At 59.3% G+C, this 12650-nt stretch overlaps 1 protein-coding gene across 1 annotated transcript; it reads right to left on the reverse strand.

The window, feature by feature from the left end:
- Window positions 1–1735: 1735 nt before the first annotated feature.
- On the reverse strand, window positions 1736–11091 carry LOC136298478 (opsin-5-like). Its single transcript, XM_066199221.1, has 6 exons — window positions 11022–11091; window positions 7174–7261; window positions 5726–5888; window positions 5091–5218; window positions 3384–3712; window positions 1736–2281 (listed from the first exon to the last, which is right to left on the reverse strand). The coding sequence occupies exons 2-6, from the start codon at window positions 7259–7261 to the stop codon at window positions 1736–1738; spliced, it is 1254 nt and encodes a 417-aa protein (XP_066055318.1). The 5' UTR covers window positions 11022–11091.
- Between the last annotated feature and the right edge of the window lie 1559 nt (window positions 11092–12650).

Here is a 12650-nt window from a genome sequence, read left to right on the forward strand (position 1 = left end):
CCAAAAGTGGCCCAGGCTGGCCCGGGATGGCCCAGGGCACACACAGGGGTGTGGCAGGGCCCCGGGCACAGCACAGCTGTGGCACTCGGCTCTCAGCAGGCCAGCTGCCGGGGCAGAGGAGCTTTGCTGGTGCCACCTGTCCGATGGCTGTGCCCCTCTCTGTGTGACTCGCCCCTGGCACACAGCCCAGCCCAGCCCTGCTCTGCCCCATTCCCCATCCCTGTTCCCGTTATCCTGGAGCGCGGAGCGGAACCGAGTCAGACGTGGTTTGGCATGAGGGACTTTACTTCAGAAATGACAACTTCTGTTACATGAGGGATGGTCAGCAGAGACCCTGCGTGATCCCCTGGTGTACCTGAGGGCCGGGGACGGGGCACAGGGAACTTTCCAGGTGGGGTTACCTGTGGATGGCTTTACACCAGGCTCTGGCACAGCCTCTAGTTCCTTTTTGTCCCAGGCTCTACCCACGGTTGTGCTGCCCTCACTGACCCGCCAAGGCCAAGCACAGTCCTGTGCTGCAGTGCAGGTGGCACGAGCTGCCCCGTTGTCCCAGCACTGGGACACCCTCGGGCCACAGTCCCCTCTCCAGGGTGGTGCTCACCCACAGATCTGCAGTTCCCTGCCTGCAGATCCTTCCCTGGCACTGCCATTGCCCACTCCAGGATTACTGTGACCCCAAATCCTCGCTCTAAAGACAAGTTCCCATTTCTGTCTGTGGGGCAGTGGTGGCTTTCACTTGAGGGAGTGGGGTAGCACAGCCAGCGCACGGAGCAGTCCCTGAGACCTGCAGGGAGGGGCTTTGTCACCCCAGGTGAGGTAGCCGTGTGGACAGTCCCCATCCCCAGCAGGAGAGGAGGTGTCGGGGGGGGCTGTAGGAGCTGGCACTGGAGGTAGATGCCCCTCGGGTGTCCCGGCCCCCAGCCCGCCCTGCCAGGCACAGTTTTTAGGACAACCAAGTTCCTACTTGGCCATCAGCACCAGGTTGGAAAAACAAAGGCCAAAGACCCAGGGAGCAAACTGCAGGAGAGACTGTACCTGCAGGAGAGACTGTAACTGCAGGAGAGACTGTAACTGCAGGAGGGACTGTACCTGCAGGAGGGACTGTACCTGCAGGAGAGACTGTAACTGCAGGAGGGACTGTACCTGCAGGAGGGACTGTACCTGCAGGAGAGACTGTACCTGCAGGAGGGACTGTACCTGCAGGAGAGACTGTACCTGCAGGAGGGACTGTACCTGCAGGAGAGACTGTAACTGCAGGAGGGACTGTACCTGCAGGAGGGACTGTACCTGCAGGAGAGACTGTACCTGCAGGGCAGACTGTACCTGCAGGAGGGACTGTACCTGCAGGGGAGACTGTAACTGCAGGGGAGACTGTACCTGCAGGGGAGACTGTACCTGCAGGGGAGACTGTAACTGCAGGAGAGACTGTACCTGCAGGAGAGACTGTACCTGCAGGAGAGATTGTACCTGCAGGAGAGACTGTACCTGCAGGGGAGATTGTACCCTGTGCTGCACCCTGGGCACAGATCGGGCACTGGGGTCTGGCTTTGTTCTTGTTTCTGCGAGTGCAAACACCAGGCTCAGGGCTGCAAGAGTCACACCAGAGGGGCTGGTCTTACCCCTTCCTGTCCCCTCACCTGTGGCACACCTGGCACCCACTGGGCACGGGGGTGAGAATGCTGTGTCGGGTTTGTGTTCCAGCGCTCTGGGAGGGCAGAGCTGGGCAGGGCCGGGCTCAGAGCAGGTCCTTGGCCACGGCCGAGGGCAGGGCCTCCCCCACCACGCTGGCGGTGCCCGGGCCCGGCCACCTCGGCAGGAGCAGCACCATCACCTGCCGCGTCCTGCCCCGCCCCGCCTGCCCGGGGGCTGCTCCGGCCAGCACGGCCAGGGGACCCCTCCGGGCCGAGCCCCCGGGCACCCGGGGCGGGCTGCAGCACCCGGGGTAGCGCCTGAAACGCTCCAAAGCATCGCTGCAGCCTCTGGCAGCCCCGCGGCGGCCGCTGGATCCCGGGTTCGGGAGCGGCCGGAGCGCAGCGCCGCGGCAGCCGCAGCACAGCAGCGCCCGCAGCAGCGCCCTGTCCTTGGAGAGCAGCCTGTGGAAGCTGGGCTTGAAGAGCAGCTGCACCAGCGGGTTGTAGAGCGTCGAGGACTTGGCCAAGGCGGCCGAGAGCACAAAGGCCAGCGCTGGCACCTGGCTGGCGTCCCCCAGCACAGCCCACAGCGCCAGCACGGCGTAGGGGGTCCAGGCGGCCAGGAACCCCAGGCACACGGAGATGCTCAGCTGAAAAAGAGGGAGACAGCGCTGCCGTGAGCCTCCTGCAGGGCTGCGGGACGCTGAGACCCCCAGGAAACTCGGCCACGAACAGCAGGACCCTGGGCATCCCTCACAGCCCCAGGGAAAGGTGCTCAGCCCCCTGGGCCTGCACTGGACTGTCAGAGAGCAGGGCAGTAACAGCACACCCCGTGCACAGAGCTGCTCCTGCTGCGGCCCATCACACCCTGCCCCACCTGGGGAACAGCCCCAGCCTCCTGCGGCAGGTGGGTGCAGAGTGACCTGGCTGGGACCGGCTCGGCACCGCGCCCCAACAGCTTTTGGCAGCCCTGGAAATGCCTCCAGCAACCTGTGCGGCTTGGGAGGCCTGCAAGTGGGCTGTGCTCAGTCCCCCTCCCCTGCCTGGGTGGGGATGTTTCCTTTGCAGCCAGGCTTGCAAGCCGTTTTCTTTCGTGCTGTAGTTTTTTTAAAGGTTATTCAGGGATTTTTACAGATCCTTGGTAAATTATAGTATTAGCTTGTAGTCTGGGGAACAATGACTCATGCAAGCTCCTCTATGATCTTTTCCAATGTAATTTAAAATGAAAACTCCTCCACCTGACGACTTTGAACGAGGAGCAATGTGCTGTTACCCACACTGACACAAACCCCTGGAGAATTCAGCAGCAGCAGCGGACACTGGGCAGGAGGGGCCCTGCTGCTCGTGGGTGGTGGGCTGGGCAGGGCAGCCCGGGACCCGCCAGCCCCCTGACCCCGGGACCTTGACAAGGAGCCCCCTGATGCTGGTACCTTAAGGAGAAGACCCCTGTCCTTGAGGAGCAGCCCCCTGACCCAGGGACCTTGAGGAGCAGCTCGTGACCCCAGTAGCCTGAGGAGCAGCCCCTGACCTTGAGGAGCATCCCCCTGACCCCAGTACCTTAAGGAGAAGACCCCTGTCCTTGAGGAGCATCCCCTTGATCCCTGACCTTGAGGAGCAGCCCCTGGCCCCGAGGATCAGCCCCTGACCCCAGTACCTTGAGGAGCAGCCCCTGGCCCTGAGGAGTAGCCCCTGGCCCCAATATCTTGAGGAGCAGCCCCTGGTAGCCCGAGGATCAGAGCCCTGGCCCCTTACCTTGATGAGCAGGCTGTGCAGGCGGCGGGCCCCGTGCCGGGGGGCCGAGTGCTGCCTCAGGGCTCTCCGCGACGCCCGCACCGTGCCCAGGATCAGCGCGTAGGAGGCCAGGATGAGCAGGCAGGGCAGGAGGTAGCAGAAGACGAGGAGGGCGAGGATGTAGAGCGTGGCCTCCGTGCCGGAGGGCTCCCAGGCGATGCAGCAGGCCGTGCCGTAGGGCTCGGGGCCGTAGCTGCCCCAGCGGCCCAGGGGCGCGGCGGCGAAGGCCAGCGCGTAGCCCCACACGGCCACCAGCAGCCCCGCGGCGTGGCCCCGGGAAAACCTGCTCCCTGCGGGGTGGACACAGCCTCAGCACGGCCGCCAGGGACTGCCCGGAGAGGGGGAGTGCACCCCGAGCCAGCCACAGCAGCCAGGAGAAACCCTCGTGTCCCCTTTGCTGCATTGCTGCGCGGTCACTGCAGCAGCTGCAGCAGCCTGGGCACCGGGCAGGGCTCCCCAAGGCCACCCCAGACCCCGTCGTTGAGGGACCTTCCCCTCCCTGCAGAGTGAAGCTCTGGGGGAGACGTTTTGTTTCCCTTTTTGTCCCCACTCCCCATCGAATCTCAAGCTCTCTGATCTTCCGAGACTCGCCGTAAGGTGCTAAATCTTCACACATGCACACAAGTAACATTTCGCTTTGAAACCAAGCAACTAAAAGCACAATTTGGTTCTTCATTTCCTCACAGAGGATGGGCTGGGCTGTGGATAAGTGCCAGGCTGCCAAGCACTGCTGATCGAGAGCAGCGGTTGTGCAGGGAAAAGCCACCATCACCTGGGCTGCCTTTCCAGAGCCAACTCACATCTTTCTCTTTCCTCCCACCTCTTTAGCCACCTCCCGAGCTGCTGTGCTGGCACATAGCCGAGGTGACTCTGCTCCAGCGTTGTCCTTGGGGCACTGAGAGCTGCTGGGGACACACTGGTGGCTCAGGGCACAGGCGCAGTGGGGGACAGGAGGGACCCCGGGGGGCTGGTCTGCAAACCAAACTGATTTGTATGATTTACCATTTTGTTTCTATTTTTGATGCAAAGTCTGTTCCGGAGATAAATGCTAGAGGGAGGATTAGCAGCTGAGCCGAGGGAATGAAGAACTCCGAATTGGAGAAGGAGCTGTGAAAGGAACATCCACGGGCTCCCTCGCTTCCCCAGGTGCTCTCTGCAGTGCAATCGTTCACCTGAGCCCTCTGGAGGACGTGCAGGTGAAAACAGGGCTGCAGACATGAGCTGTGACACTGCAAAGCCAGCCCTCCTGTATTAATTATTTCAGTGAATTAAATACAGTTAGCCTGTGGCTCTCCCACCAGGGAAAGCAGCTCCTGCTGCTCTGCAGAGCTTGTGGCTTCCCAGCTGCAGGCTGCTCTTGTCTGAGCTCAGGTCTGTGTAAGGACACTCAAAACCTGCAATCTGCTGTGGTACAGCCACACAGATGTGGCACCTGGGGACACGGGTTAGTGCTGGATGTGGAAGTGCTGTGGTGACAGCAGGACTCAACCATCTCACAGATATTTTCCAGCCCAAACTTGTTTCTGCCATTCTAAATATTGGCTGGGAATGGGCTGCCCTGGGGCGAAGCTTTCCCTGAAGAGCTGGATGTGGCTCATTAAAGGGAGAAGGGCTCTGATAACAGAGAGGGGAGGGAGCGAGGATCAGATAAGGCACGGCAGCACCTACCGTATGCCGGGTAACAGACCTTGAGGCAGCAAACCGTGCTGAGCACCGTCAGGCTGGCCAGGCTGCCCAGCCCGAACAGGACCCCGCAGAAGGCGTAGAGGGTGCACACGGCCTGGTCAAAGAGCCACCTGCAAGGAGAGCCTGCAGGTGAGCCCGTCCTCCTGCCAGGAGAGCTGCAGGTGACCCCCCAGGGCTGACAGCCCTGCCCCTCTCCTGCACAGGGGAATTCTCCTTTGTGGGAACTGCCCAGCTCTGCCCCATCCCTGCAGCAGAGCTGGGCACACGTGGGGAGGTTCCAATGGGCTGCGCAGGTACCAGCCCCTGACCAAGGAAATGTGGGCACGACCTTGCCCCTGATTCGTTCCCTGGGTGCCCCAGCGATGGGCACGGGTGGAGCTGGGGGTGCAGGAGCTGCCCTGACCCACAGCAGCCCCCACCACTGCAGTGCCAGCTGGGACGCCAAACCCCTATTGCAGAGGAGCTGCAGGGACAGGGAGCACAAAGCGCTCGCCACGGGGAGCTCACCTGTGCCCCCATCCCACCAGGCTGACCCCCAAACCCCTCTGCCCCTGCCAGGGATGTCCTGGGTCCCAGTTTGCACACCGTGCCCCTGGCCGGGGCACGGCCACTCCCACCTGTGCGCAAAGAAGGAGGAGGTGGCCAAGGGGAAGAGTGTCACCGTCATGCCCAGGTCACTGACGGCCAGGTTGACGATGAAGAACTCGGCAGGTTTCAGCAGGGACCTCTTCTGGTGGGCCACCAGCAGCAGCAGGGAGTTCCCAGACAGGGACAGGATGCCTGTGGGGGAGGCAGAGGATGGTGCTGTGTGTGGCGGAGCCGCGAAAGGAACCAGGAGCACCCCGAGACCTCTGGAAGGAAACACTGCAGAGGGCTCCAGGCTTCCCTCTCCGGGGTGGGCTGAGCAGGGGAGCCCACGGGACCCACAGAGCTCTGTCAGCACATCTGCAGCTACTTTACATTGGATGGGATCCCTTCCCCTTCCCGAGATCCCACAGAGGCCTTTGGAGGGAGGGCAGGGGTGGGATGAGGCTGCAGCAGGCTCCGGGTGCACGGTCTGGCCGGAGTCACTTGCTGCAGCTGGAAGGAGCGAGGGCGCATTTCCTCGCAGCTACACAAACAACGGGAGCTTTGTGGGGCTGCTCCTCTGATGTCAGGCCAGGGAGCCGGGCCCCGTGGCCTCCGTCATTCCTTCCTGGCAGTGTCACTCCTGCGAGTCTGCACTGTCCCATGTCACGGCAACAAAACAAACAAGAAGAAAGGCATTATGGAGATCAAGGAAAATCCAGACTAAACAGAAGAAGGCTCTTTGTTTGCTATTAGTGTATTTAATTCAGCTGTGGTGATTAAAGTTTTATGACAAGGGCTTTCTCTTTTTCATTGCATAATCGTGATTTCGTGGAAAAAGAGGTTTCAGTGTCCTCAGGAGGGGAATCTTTCCCTCTCCCGGGGAAGGGTGGGCAGGATAAGAGTTCCTCCCTAATGGATTAGGCTGCAAATTAAAGCCCAGGGTAAGAACCAGCTCCCAAAGCCACTGAAAGGCCAACAGTAAAGTTCCCCTCAGGAACAGGACTCCCACGTGGGACCTGGCCAAATCCAGAGCTTTGGAGGCTTTGGAGTCACTGGAGAGCAGAGTATTGAGATGTTTATCCCAAGGCATTTTTCCCACAGAGCAAGTCTCCCATCTGTGCTAAGTACACTTCATTAGCTTTACCAGCTCCTGCTGGAATCAGGAGCCAGCTCCAGCTCCAAGTGCCCTTCAGTGGTACCTGAAGCTGGTGGCACCAACCGAGCCCTTGCCTGTCTCTCCTCAGGTGGCTGTGGTGGGAGTTACATCACGCTCCTCGAAGTTATTCAACTTTTCAACGACTCAAAATCATAACAGGCACCTGCAGTTCACCTGAGGGCGAATGCAGCCACCAGATCATACCACATGGGAAGGGTCAGTTTAATTATTCTTCTAATGACTGGATGCTTCTGGAAGCCTCAGTGCCTGAAAAGGCCTGGCTGTGTGTGGCAGGCAGCTGGGCAGGGACACGGGGACGCACAGGCCACCTTTCCTTACCAAAGACTAAATAGAGAGTGCCGAAAATCAGGTCTTCTCTCTCCGACAGGGTGGAGGTGAACCCTGAGGTGTTGGACGCATTTCCCATCTGCAAAGAAAGACACACGTGGGAGTGAGAGTGAATTCTGGCTGATGAGCAGTGCCCAGCTCCTTCAGCTCCCCACAGGACACGGTGACACGCTCCTGGCCAGCAGGATCCTCCAGCCAAATGTGGCACTGGGCAGCCTGGGGTGGGATCAGGCTGGAAATCCCTCTTGATTATCATCCCTTCAGCCACAGATCTCAGTGAGGAGCACCAGCCTTTGCATCTCTGGCCTTGTGTGGCTGCAGCAGGCAGTGCTTGGGCACAGGGACTGGCTGCTCGGAGCAGCCCATGGTTAGGGTTAGGGTTAGGAATTGGGTTAGGATTTGGGTTTGGGTTAGGAATTCGGTTAGGATTTGCGTTAGGGGTTAGGGTTAGGATTTGGGTTAGGATTTGGGTTTGGCTTTAGGGTCCCTGTGTGTTTGGATACAGGGTTTGGCTGCCCAGAGCAGCCCAGGGCACCCCCTATTCTGGCAGCCCCCGGGGTTATGGGGTCAGCAGGACACAGTGCCAGTGGTGGAACAGGGCTCTGCATTCTGCACAGAACTCCTGGGTGCTCAGAGCTTCACAGCCCAGTGGAAATCACCTTCTTTACCTCCCCTGTGCTTTCAGAGTGTCTGTGTACAGGGATGGGTGGTTCGTATCTCCCTGTACAGACCAAGAGACTCTGGACATGAGAACGATGGCTCCTCATTAACCTGATTGGAAACAAGCTTCATCTAGAGCTGAGCAAACCACTCCTGAGTTTCTCCTAATGCACAGCCCTCCCCTATGCCATATCTGATCTTCCTCAGGAGCCCGTGGAAGCAGCCATGGGAAGAATCAAACCAAGATGAACACAGCACACGCACATCTCCCCTCCAAGAGGCTTTAGAGAAGTGTCTGTGTACTCAGGACACAGAGCCGGGGGAAAGGGAGGGACTGTGGTCACACAGGTGCCCCGGTGATGAGAAAGGGCAAGGCTCAGCATAAAGAGGCTGGAAGGAATTGTTCCTGCTCCTGTGTACACATGCAGCAAAGGAGAGAACTGGCAGAACTTGTAGGATTTGGTTCCCCTCAGCTCCCTGGCAGGTCTCCATCCTGCAGTACATCAGGGAAGCTGCAAGTGTCCCGTGAGATCAAGCTGGCAAAAAGGACCGATAATCACAGGAGAGGCATTTCTGTTTCTGACATGTTACTTGGGATGAACCCCGTTTTATGACTGTGCTCGACCTGCCTGTAAAGCACACAGTTCTCATTCTGATACGGAACTGATGAAAATGCATCTCTTGCACTGATCAATGTGCTGGTGTCACTGACACACAGACGATAAATCAGTTTTATAGAAATATGGGGAGCTACCCCTTTAGTGTCCAAAAGTAACCCATTAACTGGATCCTGCCATGGAGGTGCCCCCTCAGGTGAGGGTGTGATGGGGGAGCCTGCACAGGCCTCCTCTCTGCTGTCACCTTCAGTGGAGAGTCACAAACTGCAGAAATATCCTGCAGGTACCAAACACATCCACAATCACTCCTGACAGGAACAGCTACAAGAGTCTTCTTCTGACTCAGAGATATTCCAAACACACGGCTGTGCTCAATCAAGACTAAATCTGTCACTCCTCTGGGAGGGATTCAGCCCAGCCTGTCCTCGGGGGTACAGCCAGGACAGCTCAGCCCTTCAGCATCAAACTGCTCAGCCACGTCCCTGGGCACGCACAGCTGCTGAATTTGATTTAAGCTCCATTGCTCAGATGCTGTTCTGAGAAGAGACAGACTGTGAAATCTCCTTTCCCCTCAATTTAATCAGACTTCAAAATGAGATGAAGTTTCCCAAGCAACTGCTGCGACAGGTACATTAGGAGGAAACCCTTGTACTCTGCATCCCAGACCTTACTCCTGTGTTCACGGGAAGGATCAAACCTAAACCCAAACCTACATCCCGTGTAGGGAAGGATCAAATCTAAACCTACATCCCATGTCTGACATGGCTGGACCGGCCTGATCACACACACTCTGTCTACACGAAAACTACATTTCATTTTGTGTGATTGTCAGTTTTGCCCTTTCCTCCTCCAGACTTGAACAGTTGTTTTTCTTCAGCAAACGTGCCGCTGAGCCACAGTCTGCCTTGGAGCGGAGGAAGAAACCTGATGAGCCTGGAAACCCTCCTGACCTCCAGACTCTTGCAGTAGTCAAAGGCAGGAATCAATTTCTGCAATTCCCAGCACAGGGGAAGCTCAGACAGTGTTGCCTGCCTAGCAAAGAGGGCAGGCTTTAGAAAGTCACAGAATAGCAAAAGCACACAGCTGAGAAGTGCTCTGGAGGATCTGAGGGACAGACAGCACTGAGAGGACAGGCAGCCCTGGGACCCCTACCCGAAATCAGAGTTCTCCCGTGCCAGGGCTGCCCATCCCCAACGCTGCAGAGAGTAAAATCTGCCTTCTGCCCCAGTTACCCGCCCGGGACTCCTGCAGGCTCCTTGTAGGGGAGTTCAGCCCCACTCACACCCCAAAGCCTGTCCCTGTCCCTCACTCACTCACACACACCACCGGTGCCCAGGGCAGGTCTGGCGGGGAGCAGAGCTCACAGCCCGGATCGCCACAGCCGCCCCCGGGTCCCCCGAGCCCCCCGCGCCGCCGGAACATCCCCACAGCCCCGGGCCACCCCCGGGGCTCCCAGCCCTGCTGCACCCGGGGACACCCGCGGGGACCCGTGTCCTGCTTGGGGCAGCGCGTCCCTCCGGGGCGGCGCCTCACCTTTCCCGGCGGAGCCCCCGGCGCTGCCCGCTCCTCCCCGCCACGGGAACTTACCGGGGCTCGGCGGTTCCGCCGTTCGCTCAGCACCGCCGGCGACGGACAGCTCCGCCGGGCACCGGTTATCCTGTGCTCCCGTGTCCCTCCCGCACGGCTCCGCCGGGCACCGGTTATCCTGTGCTCCCGTGTCCCTCCCGCACGGCTCCGCCGGGCACCGGTTATCCTGTGCTCCCGTGTCCCTCCCGCACGGCTCCGCCGGGCACCGGTTATCCTGTGCTCCCGTGTCCCTCCCGCACGGCTCCGCCGGGCACCGGTTATCCTGTGCTCCCGTGTCCCTCCCGCACAGCTCCGCCGGGCACCGGTTATCCTGTGCTCCCGTGTCCCTCCCGCACGGCTCCGCCGGGCACCGGTTATCCTGTGCTCCCGTGTCCCTCCCGCACGGCTCCGCCGGGCACCGGTTATCCTGTGCTCCGGTGTCCCTCCGGCACAGCTCCGCCGGGCACCGGTTATCCTGTGCTCCCGTGTCCCTCCCGCACAGCTCCGCCGGGCACCGGTTATCCTGTGCTCCCGTGTCCCTCCCGCACAGCTCCGCCGGGCACCGGTTATCCTGTGCTCCCGTGTCCCTCCCGCACGGCTCCGCCGGGCACCGGTTATCCTGTGCTCCGGTGTCCCTCCCGCACAGCTCCGCCGGGCACCGTCTGTCCCTCGGGACCCGGGCAGTGTCCCTCCCGAACCGCGCTCTGTCCCTCTCGCTCCGCTCTGTCCTGTCCTCGCCGTGTCCCTCCCTGCCCGCTCCCTGGGCAGCCCGAGGCTCACCAGCCTCTCCACCGCCGCCCCTCTGCCCCTCGGTCCCCGCTCCCGACCCCCTGACCGCCCCTGGAGCCGCGGATTGTCACAGCCGGGGAAACTGAGGCACCGGGAGGGGATTCCAGAGCCGCGCTCCGCGCCCTCGGCATTCCCGGGCCCGTGTTTGGCTCTGCTTGGCCACCCCTCTGCCGTGCCCCGGGGCAGACAGGCTGGTCCCTCACTCACCTGGCCCTGCAGACCCGGCTGAGCTCCGAGGGGCTCCAGGGACACGCTCAGAGTGACAGTGGAGACGGGGACATGGGGATCCTCACACTGAGCCTGCTGCCAGCCAGAGCTGGGTTTTGTTTTCCACCCAAAGCACTTGACCTGCCTCTGCTTGGCAAAACACGAGTCACAGCCGTCACTTAATTCTGTTAATATCCTCCACACCAAGAGCTTTCCCCTGGCTGCCAGTAAGAAACGGGGATGATATCAAAAATCCCAATATTAATTATTACTTCTCCAAATACTGCCAGGACTGCTGGTCAGCTTGGATCCAGCTGCCTAAATTTCCTTCAGAAAGGAAATCCGAAGCTGGAGAAATGCGCAGCAATAGCCCTATGTACCTACACGTGTGAAAGAGGCTTCCTGAGAACCATTTATGGACTCAGCAGCTATGTAAACAGATACATACTGAGATCGTTATAAAATGGAAGTTAGTTGTTGTTTGTGTTCCAGGAACACAAGAGGCCCCAGCCAAGTCTGAGGCCCCATGGTGCAGCCTCCCCACATGGCCAGAGTTAACCCAAAAATCCCAACACGTCCCAGGGAATGGCCCCATTCCCTCCCTTTCCCCTGGAAGGGACCTGAGGGAAGATGTTCAGTGACAACCCAAGGGACGGGGAGCTCTCAGCAGAGTCACGAGCTCACGCAGGAGCAGCGGCATTTCCCACTCCACACCAGGCTGCCAACAGTCACTAAGCTCTGTGGTGGGCACATCGGCACCATTGCATTATCCCTTCAGCACAGCTTTCCTTGGGACAGTGACCTCCATCCCGGTGTGTCCCCAACAAGCCCACTCCTCCCCAGCAGCACTGCATCCGCCAGCCATTCTCACCCAGCTTTGGAAGAGGGGCTGAATCTTTGAGATCATTTGGTTCCCGCTCGGTTTGTGCAGCAGGGAAGGACACAGGAGAGCTGCCTGAGGAGCTGAGGAGGCTCAGTGGAGATGTCAAGGAGCAGACACAGACCCCAGTTTGCTGCTCCCCTTCTTGTCTGCAAGAGTTTCCTCAGAAGAGATGGAGGAGCCGGGGGTTATGGAGGTGATGGGACAGGAAACCAAACCTGCAGGAAGACTCCACACACTTGGCTGTCCATGGAACAGCTTTTCCTTCTTAACCCTGAGCATGTGGAGAGCTGTGCTCGAGCCCAGGCCCACCACACTTTCAACATTGCTTTTTATGGCAGTGGCCAAGGCACAGGGAGTTTTCAAAGGAGTCCTTTTGACCTGGGAATTAACCAACAGATTGTCTTCTAGAAACCAGAACTGACCTGAAGCATCATCCTTTGCTGTGAATCCTAGAGATGCTGGTGTAGTCTTTGTTATCTGAAGCATCCAATTTTGTTTCCTAAGCTCTCCCTTCTCCCTTCCAGCAGCTGGAACATCTCCTTTGACAACGCCGGGTTCCAGACCTAGGAGCAAGCATTCCAAATCCCACCTCTGCAACGAAGTGCACGGACTCTTTATTTTACAAAGAGCTTGAAAACGGAAACAAACAAAATCAAATTACTGTGGCTCTTCAAAATACGTGTCTGGACTCTTCTTCAGCCAAGGGAAGCTGGCAGGGAGAAGAGATGCACAGGCACACACGGGTG

This window comes from Chamaea fasciata, unplaced genomic scaffold, assembly GCF_029207755.1.
Source record: "Chamaea fasciata isolate MVZ Bird 193981 ecotype frontalis unplaced genomic scaffold, bChaFas1.0.hap1 SCAF_17, whole genome shotgun sequence".
NCBI lineage: Eukaryota > Metazoa > Chordata > Aves > Passeriformes > Sylviidae > Chamaea > Chamaea fasciata.

What these genes read in the sequence shown, in the direction of transcription:
- LOC136298478 (XM_066199221.1), bottom strand. Translation starts at nt 7,261, where the DNA reads ATGGGAAATGCGTCCAACACCTCAGGGTTCACCTCCACCCTGTCGGAG. An exon ending in GGTCTGTTACCCGGCATACG is followed by an intron (nt 3,713 to 5,090) that starts GTAGGTGCTGCC and finishes TCCACCCCGCAG; the next exon opens with GGAGCAGGTTTTCCCGGGGC. An exon ending in TGCACAGCCTGCTCATCAAG is followed by an intron (nt 2,282 to 3,383) that starts GTAAGGGGCCAG and finishes CCTCTTTTTCAG; the next exon opens with CTGAGCATCTCCGTGTGCCT.